The 22,508-nt window shown below is 37.8% G+C and overlaps 1 protein-coding gene across 1 annotated transcript; it reads left to right on the top strand.

Moving 5' to 3' along the window:
- Positions 1-1,284: 1,284 nt before the first annotated feature.
- LOC113071047 (polypeptide N-acetylgalactosaminyltransferase 5-like) lies at positions 1,285-11,218 on the top strand. The gene is given in 11 exon segments (XM_026244412.1): positions 1,285-1,301; positions 1,384-1,552; positions 1,554-1,720; positions 1,853-2,019; positions 5,322-5,441; positions 5,629-5,764; positions 5,985-6,104; positions 9,731-9,848; positions 10,465-10,794; positions 10,920-10,949; positions 11,123-11,218. Coding segments are annotated over 11 exon segments (1,470 nt in total).
- The last annotated feature ends 11,290 nt before the right edge of the window (positions 11,219-22,508 follow it).

The following is a 22,508-nucleotide window of genomic DNA, read 5'->3' as shown; positions in this document are numbered from 1 at the left end:
GACTAGAAATGAGATGCAGCCTTGATCTGATGCAAAGAGCAGGTCATTTGTAATTTTAACAAGTGCAGTTTCTGTGCTATGGTGGGGCCTAAAACCTATCGCAAGTGTTTCAGTGTGTATCGCAAGTGTTTCAGTGTGTATCGCAAGTGTTTCAGTGTGTATCACAAGTTTTCAATGGGTTTCGCCTCAAACAGCCTCCATATTTTTTTAGTTCGGTATGCCCTTCTGTGGATACATTTAGATTTGGCAAACTCTATGTCTTGCACTGACTGCATTTACTAAAAAGTTTTTGTGCACTAAAATTATTTATTTACAGCAGTCGTGAGTGGAATGAACATCATCTGTAAATCCCATAGGCAGTGGTAAATCCAGGTGATCCACAATCAAATCCCGTTTTTTATTATCGCGATAGCTTCAGTAACACAACCACAGCGACACAAATTAGTTTCATTTTAGTTCTGTGTTTCATTTCCTGCTTCTTTTGTGGGTTCTATGCTATGCATGTTGTTTAAAACTGATTCCATTTTTAGCTGCGTTAACATACATCATGTCTCTGTTTCTAATTTGTTTCCGATTTCTTAATATTTCAGAAAGTCACCTCAGTTTTAGAATGAGGAGTCACTCTTTCAGCGCTGAACTGAGCGTGAACTGAAAAGACTTGGAAAGACTTTATAGCATTAAAATAATGAGGTTGAAGAAGTATTTAAGAGGCAATGGGAGAGTCCTTGCTTTTGTATTTATCGCATCTGTAATTTGGCTCTTTTTTGACATCGCAGCACTGCGAATCTCCATGAATGAAGCGAATCAGGATCTCAAAGAGAGAGAGATTGTACTAAAACAGGGAAGGAGGAAAGACAATGTAGAGCATGTGCTCAAAAATCCACGGCAAAAAGTAAACAAGAGGGATTTTTTTTTTTAAATAGCAACCGGTTTGAAAGGAAAATTGATCAGGTTTACAGAAAGTGGCCAAAGGTGAGGCCAGAAAATCAAACCAAAGTTAATCTAATTGTGAACTCAAATGTGAAAGGAACCATTATTAGCATCCCTGAAAAATTAAATCAGTCAAAAACTGTTGTTATTTATGGCAATGTGAACAATATCACTGCAAAGATAAACAAAATAAAAGCTGCTGTTAATGGACAGACAGAAGCAAATCTACATGTTAGGGCACATTTACTTACTAAAGCACTGCCTGCTGTCCATGATAAAATCCACCCTTCTGTACTCAAAGAAGAGATTGTAAAAAAGGACATCACATTAATGACACACTAGCGATGTTGCAAAATGAAGTACATGCAGATGTGAGTTTACAAAAGAACTTGAGTAACGAATTGCTTAAACCGGTAGACAGTGACGAAGTGAATAACATTCTTGACTATACAGTGAAACATGTACTTTCAACAAAACAAAACCAGACATTATTAAAAATCTAAGTGAACTGAAGGACCCAGCTCGAAACCCAGCAGAGGAGGCAGTACGAGTACTGCACTCTACAAGTGTGCAGGTGAGGAGGTCAGGAGGGCATCATAAGGTTATGGCCCTAGATGTGACAGACAGGCCCCAGAGATCCAAGGGCTGTGGGACAGTTTGGACAGCTTGCAAGTGTTCCCAGAGATAAAGAACTAGACAGTCGTAGATGCTGGAGTGAAGGATTTTTTAATGTATTCCTGAGTGAACAGATACCAATAGACAGAGCGATCCCAGACACCAGACCTCAAATGTGAGTGTGAACCATAGATTCATTTTTTTTTTATTTGTAGTCCTGCAGGTCATGGCACATTTTATGTTATGGCAAGAACATGTAACAATGAAACAGTATATGTGTAACAGCTTCTTATCCTGTGTTGTTTAGATGTTCAGAAAACCTTGTGCATGATGACCTGCCCAGTACCAGTGTGATCTTCTGTTATGTGGATGAGGTCTGGTCCACTCTGCTGCGCTCCGTGCACAGTGTGCTCAACAGGTCTGCTTCACACCTGCTGAAAGAGATTATTCTGGTGGATGACTGCAGCACCAAAGGTTTAAGGAATTTGCTCACATTTTAATTTTTTTTTTTTTTAACAAGTTAATTGACAGGAATTACATCTAATAGTTAAAAGCTTTACACATAGTATTGAAATCCATTTTGGTTGATCCAAACTTACAAGAGAGCAGCACTAAATACAGTGGTAAAAATGGTCCAAAACAAGCTCATGTATCACATACATCCATACAGTAGGTAGTTAATTCTAAGGTACTACTTTGTTCGTTTGAATTTCTGAAAAGTAAATATTTTTCAAACTGTACACTTGCTTAATCTGTGACAAAACATCTCAAGTCCTAAAATATATCATAAAAATGTAAGTGAAAATGACATTCATTCTTCAAGAGAATGTTGGTATAATATGTGATTGGGGGACTTTGAAATTCACATTATACGCAATCTTGCATTCAGACACAGCTAAATCAAGTCAAATATAGTTTGACACATTATGTAGAATGCTGTTAGCATGGTAAAGAAAGCACCCCTGATACTAAATGTGAAAACTGAAGAAAAAGATTTTGAGTAAATCTGTGTGGTTGTTGTAGCAACAATTAGTTGTTGTAAGAATGAATTGTACACCAAATACAGTACATAAAAAAAAAGGTGTTTCTTGATTTTTTTGCTGTACATTTCTTTCGAAAGGAAAGTTAAAACATCTGAACAGGAGTATATATATATATATTATTTATTTATTTATTTATTTATTTTTTATTTTTTTATGGTGGGAAAAGGTCATTCAAGTCAAATTTACATTTAGCAGATGCTTTTATCCATAGCGACTTACAAATGTGAACAATAGAAGCAGTCAGGTCAACAAGAGAACAACAACAGTATACAAGTGCCATGACAAGTCTCAGTTAGTCTAGGATAGAACACATAGCCAGGTTTTTTTTTTTTTTTTTAATAAATGAAAAGAAAAAGTGCTAGTATTAGTTGGTTAAGTGCTGTCGAAAAAGATGAGTCTTTAGATGTTTCTTGAAAATGAGTAAAGTCTCAGCTGTACGAATTGAGATTGGGAGTTCATTCCACCAGCTGGGCACAGTCCAGGAAAAGGTCTGTGAGAGTGATTTTGAACTTCTTTGGGTTGGCACCACAAGGCGTCGTTCACTTGCAGAGCGCGATCTTCTGGAGGGCACATAAGATTTAAGCAGTGAGTTTAGGTATGTTGGTGCCGTGCCAGTGGTTGTCTTGTACACAAGCATCAGTACCTTGATTTTGATACGAGCAGCTACTGGTAGCCAGTGTAACCTGATGAGGAGTGGAGTAACGTGAGCTTTTTTTGTCTCATTGAAGACAACCCTTGCTACTGCATTCTGGATCAATTGCACAGTAAATGCAGGCTTGACAGTACATGTAGGAAGGCCCGCCAGGAGAGCATTACAATAGTCCAGTCTGGAGAGAACAAGAGCTTGGACAAGAAGTTGGGTGGCTTGCTCTGACAGGAAGGGTCTAATCTTCCTAATGTTGTATAAGGCAAACCTGCAGGACCGGGTTGTAGCAATGTGGTCTTTGGAGCTTAAATGATGATCCATAACAACTCCTAGGTTTCTGGCTGTCCTCGAAGGAGTAATGGTTGACGAACCCAGCTGTATAGAGAAGTTGTGATGAAGCAATGGGTTAGCTGGAATCACCAGGAGTTCTGTCTTCGTAAGGTTAAGCTGAAGGTGATGGTCATTCATCCAGCTAGAAATGTCACTCAGACAGGCTGAAATGTGAGCAGGTAGCGTCAGGTCATCTGGTTGAAATGAGAAGTAGAGTTGGGTGTCATCAGCATAGCAGTGGTAAGAAAAACCATGCTTCTGAATGACAGATCCTAATGACGTCATGTAGACAGAGAAGAGAAGTGGTCCAAGTACTGAGCTTTGAGGAACCCCAGTAGCAAGGTGTTGTGACTTAGAAACATCACCCCTCCAAGACACACTGAAGGATCTGTCAGAGAGGTAGGACTTAACCCACTGGAGTGCGATTCCAGAGATGCCCATCTTTCTGAGGGTGGACAGGAGAATCTGGTGATTAACGGTGTCAAAAGCAGCAGACAGGTCCAGTAAGATGAGTACTGAGGATTTTGAAGCTGCTCTTGTTAGTCGCAGGGCTTCAGTAACCGAGAGCAGAGCAGTCTCAGTTGAGTGGCCACTTTTGAAGCCAGATTGGTTGCTGTCCACAGGAGGTTGTTCTGTACAAGGAACATAGAAAGCTGGTTGAACACAGCTCGCTCAAGTGTCTTTGCAATGAATGGAAGAAGGGATACCGGTCTGTAGTTTTCAAGAAGCGCTGGATTTAGAGATGGTTTCTTTAGCAGTGGGCTTACCCGAGCCTGCTTGAATGCTGAGGGAAATGTTCCAGAGTGATGAGAGGAGTTGATAATGTGATTAAGCGAAGGTATGACTGAAGAAGAGATCGCTTGAAGGAGGTGAGTGGGGATCGGATCAAGTAGACAAGTAGTAGGATGATTGGACAGAAGTTTAGAAACGTCCATCTCTTAAGGTGTGGGGAGAAGGAGGAGAAAGAGTGTGTGTCGGTCATTGTGAAGTTGTCCTCAGTCTGTCGATGGAGGAGGTGGTGGTGGCGGATTAAGAAGAGAAGAGAAAGTCTTGAAGAGTGTCCGAGCGTCACAACAGCTGTTAATTTTGTTGTGGTAGTAGGATGTTTTAGCCGTGAAGACATTTGCAGAGAAGGAAGAGAGGAGAGACTGATACACACTGTGGTCGGTAGAGTTTCTTTATTTCTGCCATTTCCTCTCTGCAGCCCTGAGTTTAGAGCGATGTTCACGGAGAACCTCGGACAGCCAGGGGCCAGATGGGGCAGTGCGTGCTGGTCTAGACAACAGTGAGCAAAAGTTGTCCAAGCAAGATGTTAAAGTGGAGCAAAGAGTGTCCGTAGCGCTGTTCGTGTCTGAAAACTGTTAGAGTGCAGGAAGCGAGGATGAAACCACAGAAGATAGGCGAGATGGAGAGAGTGAGCGTAGGTTCCTGCGTTTGAGTGTGAGCCGCTTCAGGAGTAAGTGCTAGGTTAGCAGTAATGAGGAAGTGGTCTGAGGTGTGCAGTGGAGCAACTGAAGAGTTTTCCACAGAGCAACAGCACGTGTAGATGAGGTCCAGTTGGTTGCCTGATTTGTGAATGAAGTTAAATGTTATTATATTTTGATCTTAATATTGAAAAGGTTTTTTTAAGCATTTTTCTTTAAAATTGTCATAAAATAGAGAAAAGTACCTACAATTTGAAGAATTTTTTTAAGCTGTTAGTCCTGGGTCTCATTTTTGTTTCTCTATGAGGAATCTTATTTCTGTTTCTCCTCTAGACTACCTGATGGAACAGTTGGATGTTTATATGTCTCAGTTCCCTAAAGTACGAATCATCCGTCTAAAGGAGAGACAAGGCCTAATCAGAGCCAGGATAGCAGGGGCTGCCGCTGCTACAGGTACTGTACACTCACATTCAGTTCAATTAAGTTTAGCAGCAAATCTTCAGTCCATGGATTTGAGCTTAATTTAATCAGTTTGGAATACATTGAATGGACATTTCCATTATTCATACTATAAACAATGCATAATCGTTTTAGTGTTTGGATTTATTGGTTGTTTTAGCTGATGTTGTTTTATTTGCAGGTGAAGTATTGACATTCCTGGACTCTCACATTGAGTGTAATGTGGGGTGGCTAGAGCCACTGTTAGAAAGAATTTACCTGGACAGCAAAAAAGCGGTCTGTCCTGTTATTGAGGTCATCAGTAATAAGGACATGAGGTAAGGAAGTTTCTTCAGTAATGCAATTAAATAAATGTTGTGCTCCCTATTTTGTACAAGGCACAAAGTATACTATGGTGCTACTACATTACCTTAGCACATATCCATGTCCCTGTGAGACTCAATACCTCTTTCCAATGTACCATTCCTCCACTGCTGCACTGAACTGTTAAAATTCAAGCACTACAGTGTATTCATTTATTAATTTTTGTCCACGCAGTTACATGCTTGTTGATAACTTCCAAAGAGGAATTTTCAGATGGCCGCTGGTGTTTGGCTGGAGTGCGCTACCTAAGGAATATATTAGAAAGAACCAGGTCAAGGATTCAGACCCCATCAGGTTAACATCAACGAAATGGCATACTCAATATATACAGTACTCATTGCAAGTTGGCCGATCAGATTTGCTGTCTCTAGTTATTTAATGTATAACAAGTACATCTTTCAAATTCGTATCATAATGATGAGGTTTGTGGCCCAGACACCAAAATTATTTATTTATTTGTTAAGATTTGTTCTTTGATTAGTTTAGTTGTACTTTTTTACAGGTTACAAAGAAAATAGTTTCATATTTTATAGCGTTTTACTGAATCACCCGATTCACTACAAACATTCACAAGTTGTATTATCTTTCATTAAAATCTGTCTGTCAACAGAAAGAGATGTTAAACATTAAGTTTCCCCACAAATTACAGGAAATCAGATTATTATTTCCCCTTGATTTTGTCAACTGAGCTTGACTTATTAAGTTAAAAGAAAAACACCAAATCCTTACATCATTAGGGATCCAAGCATCAGTCTTCACTAAATTATGGACACCGCAGCTAGGGATGATGCTGGTGTGGCACAAGGGTCGGTGGAGACTGAAAATGTTACGTCACGGGGGAGCGACTTACAATAATAAATATAACCAGACTACGCCACAATGGGAATTTCAATATTTTAATCAAACCACCTTTTAAAAGGGCAAACACAGGTTCGGATCACCAATTATATACACGAGTCAGAGACAGAGGTAACAATATAAAGATAATCTTTTTATTGACAGTTAAAACCAATATTAAAATAGGCAATGGAGCATTTGGTTATTCAGCCCAATGGGCCACCAAGAGAAATTTAATACAACGGCAAAAGGCAAGGGGCTGGAGCTTACCACAGGACAGCGGCTGACCAGACCACACCACCTATAAGTGAATCACGGTGTGCACACACACACACACACTTGAAGACGCACCACAACACACTGTGAGAAATCACTGCACACTGTGACGGAGGTGCCACCACCTAAAATAAGCTGGTCCTCTGCCCTGGTGCCCAGACTATGCCAAGACAAAAATATGATATATATCAAATAAACAGTTTATTTAAAAACTAGGTTAATTAAACAAAAAAAGAAAAAAAAGAAATACTTTTGCAAATATAAAATCTGCAGTCGCCTCGCGGGGAGGTCACAGTAACAATATAAATGAATACAAAAGAAAATCAAAATTTAACAGATATCCAAATATATGGAATAAACACAGCCACTGGAGAAGAGCATGTGGCCAGAAAATAAATCACAATATAATCAAAAAAAGAAACCAAACAACAATATAAACCTACCACAGAAACAAACAAATAGATGGAAACAGAAACAAATCGAAAGAAATCGAGAAAAAAAGAATATTTGAAAACAAGAAAATAATATTAGAAACCCAAAGTATTATTTGGGGAAAAAAAGAAAATAATAATAAAAAAATAGTTTCTGGAAACAGGACAGCAATGCAAATGTGAAAGGACACGAGTGCCTCGAATGAAAAGCAGCTACTGGCTTCCCCAAACCTATACACAAAAACGAGACTCTGTTAGATTGGTTCTCTCTCATCCCAATACAGGAACAGATTAAAAATACCTTACCAATCGTCAAGGAGATTTTAATAACACACACGACAAGACTCTTACAGCCAAGGCCAGGGTAGGAATTAACAAAATTACAGCGACTGCATTGGGTCTCGATTGGTATCGATTACTTGTGGATTATTATGATACTTTTATCAGCTGTTTGAGTGAGGTATCACCTCTCATACTGACGGCACCCATTCACTGCAAAGGATCCATTAGTGAGCAAGTGATGAAATGCTAAAATCAAACTTATCTACATCTTGGAATACTTGAAGCTAATTACATTTTGAGCAAATGTACATTTTTGGCTGAATTACTGCTTTAACGTGTTTATCAAATTTAGTGGAAATCGATCACAAGGTTATTCCGTATGTGTTTTTGCAAATAACTCTGCAGCTATAATGGTTAAAATCTCAATTAAATCCCAATTCCTTCAGTGCCCTTGAATCGGTCATTCATGTATTTGTTTATTTACGTGTGAAGTTTTTCAACATTTTGAGTTAATAATAATATAATATTAATAATATAATATAAATAATAATATTTTTTCAAACAAAATTTGATATTCCCAATCTTGAGATGCCCCAGACAATCAAAACAATTTTGATAATTTGATAACAACTTTATATAAAGGTTAATTAGTTCATTTAAATTAAAACATTAACCAATATTAACTAACAATGAGCATCACATTACAGTATTTATTCTTCTTTGTTAACATTAATTAATAAAAGTACAAACTCAGGTCCAATAACTAATATGAACAGATGAATATTTGGATTTTAATATGTATTAGTAAATGTTGCAATTAATATGAACTGACATTAAAGCTGCAGTTGGTAACTTTTGACGCTCTAGCGGTTAATAAACATAACTGCTTGAGTCTTGCGGAAGAACATTGTAGCCGGAACTACTTCTCTCTGTTTATGTCTATGAAGAATCACAAAGGTACTGGGTTACTCCGCCGCGGTACCCCCGAAGCAATCTAAAATAGTCCGAATATAAACACTTATTATAGGTGCACCCTAGTGATTCAGGACAAGCTAAAAACACGGTTTGGAAAATGGATTCATGGTGTACTCGCTTATGTTCATTCTTCTACATTTTGAACACAAACAAAGTTACGGACCACAGCTCTGATTGGTTATTTTTTACCGGGAGCGCATGACTTTCTGCAAATGGCAATAGGACCACTGGGAGGAGCCAGAGGAGCTTGATTTTTTTCACAGATTATCTGTCTCATATTCTACTGTCAGGACATAATGACAGGTTTAATAAATATGTAAAAAATATTTTTTTACAAAAGTTCCCTACAGCACCTTTAATAAATACTTTACAAGTATGTTTCATTGTTAATTCATGTTAACTGATGTGGTTAATTCATGTTAACAAATGGAACCTTTTTATATGTAAGTGTGCACATATGGACCAATATATAACTAGACATTCTGAGTACATGTTAAATTTCATGAATTTGCTCAGAAGATAACAGCAGTTCCTAAAATATCAACAATTTTATATCAATAGGAATGAAAGCGATCAAGGCCATTATACAAAACACTGTCCACCAGAGAGAGCCACAGGATAAATAATCCTTTTAGTTCTCGTAGATTAAAATCTGTGTAAATTGTTCAACAGGCTGACTATATGATACTGTTTATTCATGTTATTTTATTATAGTTTGATAGTTTAATATAGTCAATGTACCAAAAAAAAAGAAAAGAAAAAGCTTACAGTGAAACAAAACAAAAAAATAAATAAATAATGTGAACAACTGATTCATTTGGAAAGATGAACAAGCCAGGGCCATGAGCACCATTGACTAATTTTTGCTGTACTCCATTATACAGTGTTATGTTTGTTGTTAGGATTACCTTTTTTTTTTTTTTTTTTTTAGTTAAACTTTTAGCCTGGTCTGCCCCAGTGTTAAAGACATGGAACAAACATGAATGGAACATAATTTGTGTGACTGTATAATTGATATTCATGTTTAAGCAGATACACACTAATAATTAATATATATATATATATTTATAACTGTAGTTTAAGGTGACCGTGTATCGTAGTTTTTCTTTTCTTGCACAGATGTCCTGTTATGGCAGGGGGTCTTTTCTCAATAGACAAGAGCTATTTCTATGAGCTGGGGGCATATGACCCAGGCCTAGATGTCTGGGGTGGGGAAAACATGGAAATCTCTTTCAAGGTAAATAAGCCATATGTTCAGACATTTTCCCCCAGTTTTACAGACAAGGCTTAAGCCACAGAGTAAAATGTAAGTCTGAATTGTTTCAACTGAAAGAAACTTGCACCAATTGATGTTAAAATATATCACTGACTTTATTTTGTCAAAAGATGCACACCATTAATGTTTTTTATTTTTATTTTATTTTTTAAGGCATGTTAATAAAAAATGACTTAAATGTCCTAATTGAACTATGGCCTAACCCTGGTTTAGTCTAACCCATCTGTGAATAAAGTCCTTTGACTTTTAATGTACACACAGTATTAGGATGGTGTGTTCGAGTTAATGAGAGTCAAAAGCTGCTTCCCTTTAGTTAATAGAGCTTACATACATTTGGGACAAACAGAATAATGTCTCAGCTTTTTCTTAATAGATTAGGGACCTTAAAAAAAATAAAAAAATAAATAAATAAAATATATATATATATATATATATATATATATATATATATATATATATATATATATATATATATATATATATACATTTGATACGAGTCCTTTTTTGAACTTTTATTGAGCCATACTGAAATAATTGTTCCCTAATGGCAGCAGGTAATGTGTTATTTGCGCTGTAGATCTGGATGTGTGGTGGAGAGATTGAAATCATCCCCTGTTCACATGTCGGACATATCTTCCGTGGCAATAACCCTTACAAGTTCCCCAAAAACCGTGTGAATACGGTCGAAAGAAACTTGGCCAGGGTTGCAGAGGTGTGGCTGGATGAATATAAAGAGCTATTTTATGGCCATGGTTACCACCACCTGCTGGACAAAACTGAGATAGGGAATCTGACAGAACAGATTGAGCTGAGAAAAAAAAAAAAACTCAAGTGTAAAAGCTTTAAATGGTACTTGGAGAATGTCTACCCGGATCTGGACGCCCCTCTGGTCAAAGCAGAAGGACTGGTAGGTAAAATCCTTTATGCAACTATCACTTCAAAAATATACTGTATTCACTGAATACACCTAAAACTTCTGTTACTAATATTACAAACATACAAAGTGTTTTATTTTTTTATTTTATTTTTTAGATTTTCAGTGTTGGAACCAAGAAATGTTTGGTATTTCACAGGGACATTTTATTTTTTGATAAATGTGATCTCCGTAATAAGGTAAATCCAAATCAAAGTTGTTGTTTTTTTTTTTTTTTTTTTTTTTTTTGTATATTCTATTTTACTGTATAATCTTTCATTGCAAAGCAATAGTCCAGTTTCTGTTTTTTCATTCCTCACAGAGTCTTACACTTCAGCTACACCTGGTTAAGGATGCTTCGACAGAACACTTCCTGTTTGGCTCCTCAGGAAAAAAAGATTATCATGGAACCATGTGAAAGCACTAAGCCACATCTCCGCTGGATACATAAGTCTAATGGTTTGGGAAGTACAGCGCAAAATCTAATCTCTAGGGATAGTACCATTGATAAGTTCATTAATAAATGGTGTGAATGGTGGGACAGGAGATATTAAATATTATCCCAATATAATTGTTCCAAATGTTTTAACAGAAATTGTATAAAGGACACTGAACTGACACTGTCAGCCCATACATAAAATCCTCTTTGCTTTTAGAAAATTTCATGTGAATTTCAGTATTGTTGAAGAATTGTTTTTGTCAAAAGCTGTTTTGTTTTAACAATGCATGTAGGCAGTAAGGTATGTGCATGCGGTTGTGCATAAGGTGGCAATAATAATTTTGTGAGCCTTTTAAAATTATCTGTATCTCTGCATTGATTACTCATAAATCTAGTTTGATCTTTGTTTTTTTACAATTATAGATAAATGCAATCTGACTACATTAATAACACATAAATTTACTTTTGTGTTATTTGCATTGAATATATTGATTAATGATTCACAATACAGGGTGAAGAAAGTAAGTGAAACCTTTGATTTAGTAAAATGCAGGTCCACCTTTAGCAGGAAAAGCTCCACATCTAAGTTTTGAAGACTTTTGACCAATTATTTTGGGGATTTCTGATTCAAATCTGTTTCAGTTTATTAATATTGGCATTGACAGAAAGATGCCTGGAGTGGAGTCTGCATCTTAATTTGACTCAACACCTCACCCAGACTGGACATGAAAAGGACTAACAGATTGATATATCTTTCTTGATTCTTTGGGTGGTGGTGCATGGCCATAACCTATTGGGGGATTGGCATGATATCTTTTTCCTTTTTTTTTTTTTTTTGGCAACAGTGGTTTTCTATTTCTTGTCTTGAACATCACTGGACAGCATTCTTCACTATCTTTATGATAGTAGACAAATGAAAAAAAGTCCTCTGCAAATAGAGTTTTCAGGGCTTTTTTTTTTTTTTTTTAAAGCTAATTGGATCAAAGTAAGGTAGGGCTGGGAATAGATTCCAAAAAGAATCGATTCCTCTATTCAGAGGCATTGGGAATCAAGAGTGGCTGGCTTCACTTGACTTTTGGAGAAGTCAGACAAAAGTAAGTGAAACTCTTTGTTATGTTCTGTTATTGGTCACTGAATGAAGAAAAAAAAAAAAGTATATATATATTTTTTTTATTTACCTTTTTTTTCTTCAAATGTACATATATATGTGGTTTTATTAACAAAGTTCGAGAGGAGCACGATCAGATAATCATCTGTCACGTCCTCCCCCCAGTCTAGGGTCGGGGATTCCGGACAAAGTTAAAATAAAGAATTTAGACTAGGCCCGCCCCTCTCCTGTCCCAGCTGACACAAACACAACGGAGCGGGATTATACTTAAGAGAGAAACTTTTTAATTCACAAAGTAACATAACAGGAAGCGTGAATCTTCAGGAGGGGTTATAGCCAAAATAACAAACAAAAGAGGAACTAAGACATGATTAAACATTAACTTACCTAACAAAACCAAAACCCAAAACAAAATACATCAGTCTCCCCTTTACTCCTTAGCTGTCCAAAAACAGGAGAAAACAAGGGATCATAAAACAAATGGCATCCTCCTCCCTACGGCTTCCAAAACAAACAAAAGATTACTTTAAAGCAAACATAAGAACAAAGAACTCTCACTCGAACGGCAACCACTTAACAGCTACCATCAGGACAACCAGTGTGATGAATGTCTGGGGCAGGAGACGGCGGGCAGAACAGCAGCGGCCAATACCGTGGAGCTCTGCAACGCGCATACACCGCGAGCTCACAACGCCGAACCAACCACGTCAAACGACAACCCACATATCGAATGACCGACGCGCGCCCCTTCAGTGACATCCTCCTCAGCTTTTAAGCATGCTCCATCCTCCACATAATCACCTGCAGCTGCATCCAATTAACACTGCGTAGAGGAAGAGAGATAAAGAGAGAAAGGGATAAAGAGAGAAAGGAAGGAAACTGCACAACAAATATCACCACAACAAAGAAGATAATAAACAATTAAGTCCAGAGGACGTAACACATCCAATTTGGCAACAGATGCATCTTGTTTAGCTTATCATCAGCGTAATTATATATATATATATATATATATATATATATATATATATATATATATATATATCCAGTCTTCCTACCTCCTGTCCCACGACAGTTTTTAGGCATGGACGGTTTGTCAGCATTTGGTTCCCTCTGTCTGTCATCTTACCACAGGCCCAATTTTCCTTCCGACGAAGATATCTATAATGGGGATTTTTCAGATCTTCCGCTTTTTGCTGCACCCATGATCACTCCTACCCCACCAAACATGGCCGCTGAACACCAACAAGCATCATCGCGTCAGCTGCTCTTCTCGCCAAGCCACACTTTGTGGCCAAAAGATTGTGCAAATCCCCGAGCTCGCCTCACTTGACAACACGATTGTCCCGCCAAGACCGGGCTCTCTTATAATGCTGGATCACATCAGCAGCAGGCTTTCAACCAGCCTGGGCCGTGCCCCAGTTCTCACCGCAGCAAGCCTCTCTCGCTTTTTCGTCCATGGCACAGTTCGATGCTGCCTCCACTAGCGGCGAAGACTGTGCATTGTAGTGATGTGTCGTTCGTGAAATAATCGTTCTTATTGAACGAATCTTTTAGGTGAACGAATCGTTCTCAGCTTACTCTCATTAGTGAAGAGTTTTCCAGAGTTGTCATCCACAATGAGCGAGTTTTATATGAGTCTGAAAGAGATCGAGAGCTCTCATTCGTGAACGAAAGGACTGAACCGGTACACGTCAAGTTGATTAAATGGATACATGTCATTCTTAAATGCCATGAACTGGTACATATCTTATCTCGTTCGTAAACAAAATAGATGAGAGTAAACCGTTAGTTAGCCATTTAGCATGTCAATCTTGCAAAATGCAAAGCGCAGTTATAGGTACTGTGCACATATGCTTGTTTATATATTTAGCATACAAAACATAATTCCACGTTTAATCCCCGATTCATGAACGTGAATATATAGACCAATATATGAACTGTCTGACCATACAATTAAAATGTTAATTATGCAAGGAAACCTCGTGCTTTGCTCATCTGAACAATTTAAATAGACTTTATATATAGAATGCGATTTATGAAGACGCTAAAGTTTGTTAAACAACGTTATGACTTAACTCTGTCGGATGACGATGCGACTTTTTAACCACAAAGCAAAAGCATTTTTCCAGAGTTGTCATCCACACTAAAATGTTTTAAGACATTACATTTGTTTAACTGTGCATGTTTAAACCTCACTGAGATGATACAGACATAAGTTGCATGCAATTATTCTGGCAGGATCAATTATTTAGGGACATATTTCACCATTTACTGACATGATTACTCAGAATTTTTCTAAAACTCAACTACCCCCGTGTTTTGCCGCAGGACAGCAAGTTTCATACTACAACGGGAAAACAGCATCCCAAATTTATCTGCTCCGGAGGCTCCGGGACTCTCCCTTCCAGTGCAGCAGAGCCGCAGCTCCCTTCGGACACAGCGAGAGTCCCTCCATCAGTCGTGTTTTCTTGCCTACTCTGCATTGGACAGGGCTCCCCTCCCGGTGCAGCTGACCCATCGGATCTCTTTGGTTGTAGGGTCATTCTTCATTCTTTCGTTCTGAGTATGATGCATGCTCGGCGGTGGATGGGGGATCTCCCTCCCGGTGCAGCAGAGCCGTTGGCTCCCTTCGGTCGCAGTGGGAGCCCTCCATCCGATGCATCAAACCACGCCTCTTATTCAGTCGAAAGGGGGACTCTCCCCTCCAGTGCAGCAGAGCCGCAGCTCCCTTCGGACGCAGAGAGAGTCCCTCCATCTGTCGCGTTTTTTCTGCTTGTTTCAGCAGGAATGTGGCCCCCTTTGGTCGCTTTGAGAGCCCTCCATCCGACGCTTAAAATCATGCCTCATATCCAGTCACAAGGGGGACTCTACCTTCCGGTGCAGCAGAGCCACAGCTCCGTTCGGATGCCTACTCTGCATTGGATGGGGCTCCCCTACCGGTGCAGCAGAACCACGGCTCCCTTCAGTCACAGGGTGAACCGCACCGCCCCCCGTCTGAGTTATGTTGCATGCTCAATGGCGGACAGAGATCTCCCTCCCGGGGGAATAGAGCCGCTGGCTCCCTTCGGTCGCAGTGAGAGCCCTCCATCAGACGTATCAAACCAATGCCTCGCAAGGGGGACTTGCCTTTCCGGTGCAGCAGTCCCTCCAACAGTCGTATTCCAGTTAGCGTCAATCAGGGTTCTCCCCTCCGGGGCAACACTCCCGATGCAGAGTTGCAAACCCCCTACGGAGGCTGGGAGAACCCTCCGAGGCGAAAAACCGTGCCTCACATAAAACCGCAATGGGGGACTCCCCCTTCCAGTGCAGCTCCCTTCGGATGCAGCGGGAGTCCCTCCACCAGTCGCGTCTATTTGCCTTCTCAGTATCGGACTAGGGCTCCTCTTCCGGTGCAGAAGACCCACGGCTCCCTTCGGTCGCAATGTGAACCTCCAATCTGAGTTAGGGTGTACTCACACTAGCCAGTTTGAACCGTGCCCCAGTGCGTTTTACCACCAAATTGCGGTTCGTTTGACTAGTGTGCTCCCAACCGTGCCCGGGCGCGGCTCGATAAGCCGGCCCTGGCCCACTTGGAAGAGGTGGGCAATATATGTGAAATATATGTGGTGTGTGTATGTATGTATGTATATATGTGTGTGTGTGTGTGTGTGTGTGTGTGTGTGTGTGTATATATATATATATATATATATATATATATATATATATATATATAATGTATATACAGAGCTGGGTAGTAACGGATTACATGTACATCTGGATTACGTAATCAGATTCCAAAACTCAAGTACTTGTAATTAGAGTAAACTACTTTTTAAAGTACTCGTAATCATATTACAGTTACTTTTTTATGGATTACATGATTACATATTATTTACACAATGGTAAAAAAGTCATTCACAATGAATTGATTCTCCTAAATTTCTTTTTTTTTTACGTTTATATTTTTTCCTAATAAACCTGCCGCTTATATACGTTTTTCAAGTTTTCGGCGGAGAGGGGGAGGGGTGTCAGAATCACGCGCAGAATAAATCTGCAACAAGATAATGGAAGATGGAGGGGAACGCAGCCTTTAATCACTGGATGTTCAGATATCATTTAATTTTTAAAGAAAGACACGGGGGAAAATGTCACTATTCAGTGTAAACTCTGCCTACCATGGATTAATTTGCTGTCCATGGAATTCTTTGAAGTTATTGCTGGGAATTTCATGTCCTTTAATATATGTTTTAGTAATGTTTATTTATCTTCATTGTTACTAACATTACCTTATGCACTTCAAGTGTTTTGAGATGGAATATTTGACCTGGAAATGGTCTCTATATATTAGCCAGGGCTCGACATTTAACGCTTGTCCGGGACAAGTGGATTTTGTAAAGGGGCAAGTCAAAGAGAATTGTACTTGCCCGAACGGACAAGTAACCTGATCAAACTTTTAATAACAAACAATAACTAGGGCATCACCAAAACTTTTAAGAGAATGATTCTGATTTTATTACTTTCAGTGTAAATGGTGACTAATAACAGATGATGTATTGACATTTGACAGTATCAAGGTCGCGTCAGTTGAGGCTCGTGCAGTCTGTCTTACTTGCGGAGAAATCAAAACTATAAGAACAGCACACACAAAGAAACACTGTGGTTGAAAAAATATAAATATTCTGTATAATATGTGCAAAATCACACGACCAGGAGTGATGTTTTTCCGACTTTCAGCTCGATTGCAAATGTGATATTGATTTTATACATCTTCAGTTAAATAAACAAATAATATGACTTACATTTTAGACACATTAGGGGTCGTTTTTGTTCCATTTCAAACAAAAAATAGTTCTAAGCAAAGTCAAAGCAGAACAGTCGCGCATCTGAGAGCAAGTCTTTCGTTACTAAATGATTCATTTTTAAATGAGTCAATGATTCAGTGAGCCATTCATGAAAACGTTTACTTGCTTCATTTATTGAATGAATCAGCCGTTTGACCGAATCGGTTGAATCAACCATTCACTCATTAAGACAGTGTCTTGTCACCACCTACTGGTGGTTTAATATCATATTTAAAAGTATCATTGTATTTTTCTAGCATTTCATATTTTGTATGTCAAAAAAAGTAAAACATTATTCTAATAACATGATTTATTCATTTGGACAGATGGAGTTTGTTGATACTGATTTCATTTTAATAATAATAACAACCATAATGTCTTATTATTCTAATTTAATGTAAGGATAACATGTAAGAATTCAACGTAAATGTAGACATCTCCATTTAACTTTTAAAAGTTAGAAAGTTTATTCTTTTTAAGTTAAAAAGCATAACAGCAATCAATTTAAAGAACATATAAAAAATATTCTTATTAAAGTAATATCTGATAGAGCACTGATTAGACTGCTTCATATATATATATATATATATATGCACGCATAAAAAAAACTAAACGTTTTCATTTCATTTTCATTTTGGTTCATTCTTGGTTTAAAAAAAATCTTCAGGTTCCATATGCAGAGCGAAATGGGAACGGTCCAGCATTTAGCAATAATTATTATTAACTCTGTTTTTATTCTTGATTTTTTCAAACTACTAACACTTTGCATTTTTTTAATTATGCCTTATGTGTGACAAAAATTTTCCCCGGACAAGTAACTTTTTTACTCTGACTAGTGCATGATTGATTTACTTGTCCGAAGGACATGTAAAAGTTTTTTTTTTTCCAGTGTTACTAGCAAACTCTAACAGCAAGGTAAATACTCCCCATATATTGCAGTTGAAAAAGAAGCTACTGTGGCTCTTCTTGCAGAATTTATATATATATATATATATTTTTGCAAAAAAGTACAAGATCAGGCTAACTGAATATATGTGATATCAAATAAGGGTTAGCACAAATGTAATATAAATGTAATCCAAAAGTAATCAGATTACGTTACCAAAAATGTGTAATCTAAGAGATTATATTACCGATTACAATTTTTTTTATGTAATTTGTAATCAGTAACTGAAAAGTAATTTTACAATTCATAAGTAATCTACCCAGCTCTGTATGTGTATGTATATATATATATATATATATATATATATATATATATATATATATATATATATATATACCCCTTGTGGATTGTTCAAATTCACTACCCTTTCGAGTTGTTCGGGATGAAAACATCCACTCAATTAAACTGCTGTAAAAATGTATTTTTTTTTTCTCCATTTTTTTTTTGCATAAATCTGTTAATCAAGCTCAGTCCTGAAAACTACCAAATGTTTAAAAAAAAATCCAAGATTTTAACTCTTTAATTGCCAAGTTCATAAATGATGTCACTGATTTGGGGGGAAAAAATCACTATATTTTCAATATAAAAGTAATTTTTATTCATTTATTTATTTTATTTTTTATAACAGTCTTGGGCATGTCAAAGACTAGTAGCAACATTGGCTTTGATGCATTTTTAGTTTTTGTGCAGCATTAGATTTTTATTTCTCCCTAAATTGTTGTTGGTGGCTGTTTTTTCCCCATTGACTTCCATTATAATGAAATTTATTGATTGCAAAGCCATGACACTATGTAATCATGCATTTTTGATTGTTTGTGGTTTTCCCTTTTGGGAAGAGGTAAAATTTGTTAATTTTACAGTTGATCACTAGGTGGGACCATTAACCCTTTAGATAGGCCTGTGCAAAAAAAGCTTAGTTTCTGACTTGTATGTGAAGCTATATGGAGTATAACAGCATATTATATTGAGTGAGTATGTGTGTGTGTGTGTGTGTGTGTGTGTGTGTGTGTGTGTGTGTGAGAAAGAGAGAGAGAGTGTGTGTGAGAGATACCTTTGCGCACTTACCTTAATGTATTTCAGAAAATCACAATGTACACCTCAGCTCTTAGAACTACATGGAGTGAATAAAAGTGTATTCATGCATCTGCTGCCTTTTAATGGTGGTGCAAGTATTTGGTTGTTAAGTGATGATGTAAGAAGCACTGTTTCCGGGTCCAGGCCTCAACTTGCTTCACTTGAGAATATGACCTCAGGAGCCGTTTATGAGCACTGTTTATTCATATAGATAATTTAAGTTAAACACTTTCAAACTTACAATATACACTACAGTCTCAGTGTTCACAGCGTCCCAAACACAAATAATTTATATATATATATTTTTTATATTAATATTTTCATTGTCTGGCTATCTGGTACTTCGGTATGGAGTTAAAGGTTAATATTATAACTTTTCCGCTAGTATTCTATAAAATTGTGAGTTTATATTAGCACCTTTTGTTGTTTTCTTGTGGTAATTGATAGAGCATTTGGACAAGGAAGCGCTGCTATGCGACATCAGACTTAACAAGCGAATAGACAATGGGCATGTCAAAGATTAGTAACAAGATTGGCTTTGATGCATTGTTAGTTTTTGTGCAGCATTAGATTTACATTTTTTCTCCCTAATTTGTTGTTGGTGGCTGTTTTTGCCCCACTGACTTCCATTATAACTACATTTTTTGATTGCAAATCCATGACACCATATAATCATGCATTCTTGATTGTTTGTGGTTTTCCCTTTTGGGAAGAGGTAAAAAAAAATTTTTTTACAGTTGTTCTCTAGGTGGGACCATTTACCCGCTGTAAACGTAACTGTTCAGGAATCTTGAGCGCCTGGGAAGATTTATACCGTAGCAATACAGAGCCGGCCAGTCACATCCGGTGCTGACGTGGAGATAAACATTTTTTTCAGTGAGCCTTTGATTCCTCTTAGAGAGGATCCTCTTCAGTGGTGGAAGACAAACCAGCAGCGATTTCCACTGCTGGCAAAAATCTACCTCTGTGCCCAGTGAAATCAATCAATCAATCAATCACCTTTATTTATATAGTGCTTTAAACAAAATACATTGCGTCAAAGCACTGAACAACATTCATTTGGAAAACAGTGTCTCAATAATGCAAAATGATAGTTAAAGGCAAGTTCATCATTGAATTCAGTTATGTCATCTCTGTTCAGTTTAAATAGTGTCTGTGCATTTATTTGCAATGAAGTCAATGATATTGCTGTAGATGAAGTGACCCCAACTAAGCAAGCCAGAGGCGACAGCGGCAAGGAACCGAAACTCCATCGGTGACAGAATGGAGAAAAAAACCTTGGGAGAAACCAGGCTCAGTTGGGGGGCCAGTTCTCCTCTGACCAGACGAAACCAGTAGTTCAATTCCAGGCTGCAGCAAAGTCAGATTGTGCAGAAGAATCATCTGTTTCCTGTGGTCTTGTCCTGGTGGTCCTCTGAGACAAGGTCTTTACAGGGGATCTGTATCTGTATAGGTGCTGATGCACCATCTGGTCTGGATACGTACTGGATCCGGGTGACTGCAGTGACCCTCTGATCTGGATACAGACTGGATCTGGTGGCCACAGTGACCTCGGAACAAGAGAGAAACAGACAAATATTAGCGTAGATGCCATTCTTCTAATGATGTAGAAAGTACGGTGTTGTGTGAAGTGTTTCCGGTTCCGGTTTACCTAATTAATGGAGCCTAAAAATCCTTTAACGGATTTGGATATTAAAAGCATATTAGTATGTTATGTGTATGCCAGGTTAAAGAAATGGGTCTTTAATCTAGATTTAAACTGCAAGAGTGTGTCTGCCTCCCGAACAATGTTAGGTAGGTTATTCCAGAGTTTAGGCGCCAAATAGGAAAAGGATCTGCCGCCCGCAGTTGATTTTGATATTCTAGTTTTATATTCTAGATATTCGAGTTTTGAGAACGTAGCGGACGTAGAGGAGTATGATGTAAAAGGAGCTCATTCAAATACTGAGGTGCTAAACCATTCAGGGCTTTATAAGTAATAAGCAATATTTTAAAATCTATACAATGTTTGATAGGGAGCCAGTGGAGTGTGGACAGGACCGGGCTAATATGGTCATACTTTCTGGTTCTAGTAATAACTCTTGCTGCTGCATTTTGGACTAACTGTAGTTTGTTTACCAAGCGTACAGAACAACCACCCAATAAAGCATTACAATAGTCTAACCTTGAAGTCATAAATGCATGGATTAACATTTCTGCATTTGACATTGAGAGCATAGGCCGTAATTTAGATATATTTTTGAGATGGAAAAATGCAGTTTTACAAATGCTAGAAACATGGCTTTCTAAGGAAAGATTGCGATCAAGTAGCACACCTAGGTTCCTAACTGATGACGAAGAATTGACAGAGCAACCATCAAGTCTTAGACAGTGTTCTAGGTTATTACAAGCAGAGTTTTTAGGCCCTATGATTAACACCTCTGTTTTTTCTGAATTTAGCAGTAAGAAATTACTCGTCATCCAATTTTTTATATCGACTATGCATTCCATTGGTTTTTCAAATTGGTGTCTTTCACCGGGCTGCGAGGAAATATAGAGCTGAGTATCATCAGCATAACAGTGAAAGCTAACACCATGTTTCCTGATGATATCTCCCAAGGGTAACATATAAAGCGTGAAGAGTAGCGGCCCTAGTACTGAGCCTTGAGGTACTCCACACTGCACTTGTGATCGATATGATACATCTTCATTCACTGCTACGAACTGATGGTGGTCATATAAGTACGATTTAAACCATGCTAATGCACTTCCACTGATGCCAACAAAGTGTTCAAGTCTATGCAAAAGAATGTTGTTGTCAATTGTGTCAAACGCAGCACTAAGATCCAATAAAACTAATAGAGAGATACACCCACGATCAGATGATAAGAGCAGATCATTTGTAACTCTAAGGAGAGCAGTCTCAGTACTATGATACGGTCTAAATCCTGACTGGAAGTCCTCACATATACCATTTTTCTCTAAGAAGGAATATAATTGTGAGGATACCACCTTTTCTAGTATCTTGGACAGAAAAGGGAGATTCGAGATTGGTCTATAATTAACAAGTTCTCTGGGGTCAAGTTGTGTTTTTTTTTATGAGAGGCTTAATAACAGCCAGTTTGAAGGTTTTGGGGACATATACTAATGACAATGAGGAATTAATAATAGTCAATCAATCAATCAATCACCTTTATTTATATAGTGCTTTAAACAAAATACATTGCGTCAAAGCACTGAACAACATTCATTTGGAAAACAGTGTCTCAATAATGCAAAATGATAGTTAAAGGCAGTTCATCATTGAATTCAGTTATGTCATCTCTGTTCAGTTGAAAT

The sequence above is a fragment of the Carassius auratus genome, unplaced genomic scaffold (genome assembly GCF_003368295.1).
Source record: "Carassius auratus strain Wakin unplaced genomic scaffold, ASM336829v1 scaf_tig00005817, whole genome shotgun sequence".
NCBI classification, from domain to species: domain Eukaryota; kingdom Metazoa; phylum Chordata; class Actinopteri; order Cypriniformes; family Cyprinidae; genus Carassius; species Carassius auratus.
Note: the sequence above shows the minus strand (reverse complement) of the source record. Positions and strands in the feature narration are given on the sequence as shown.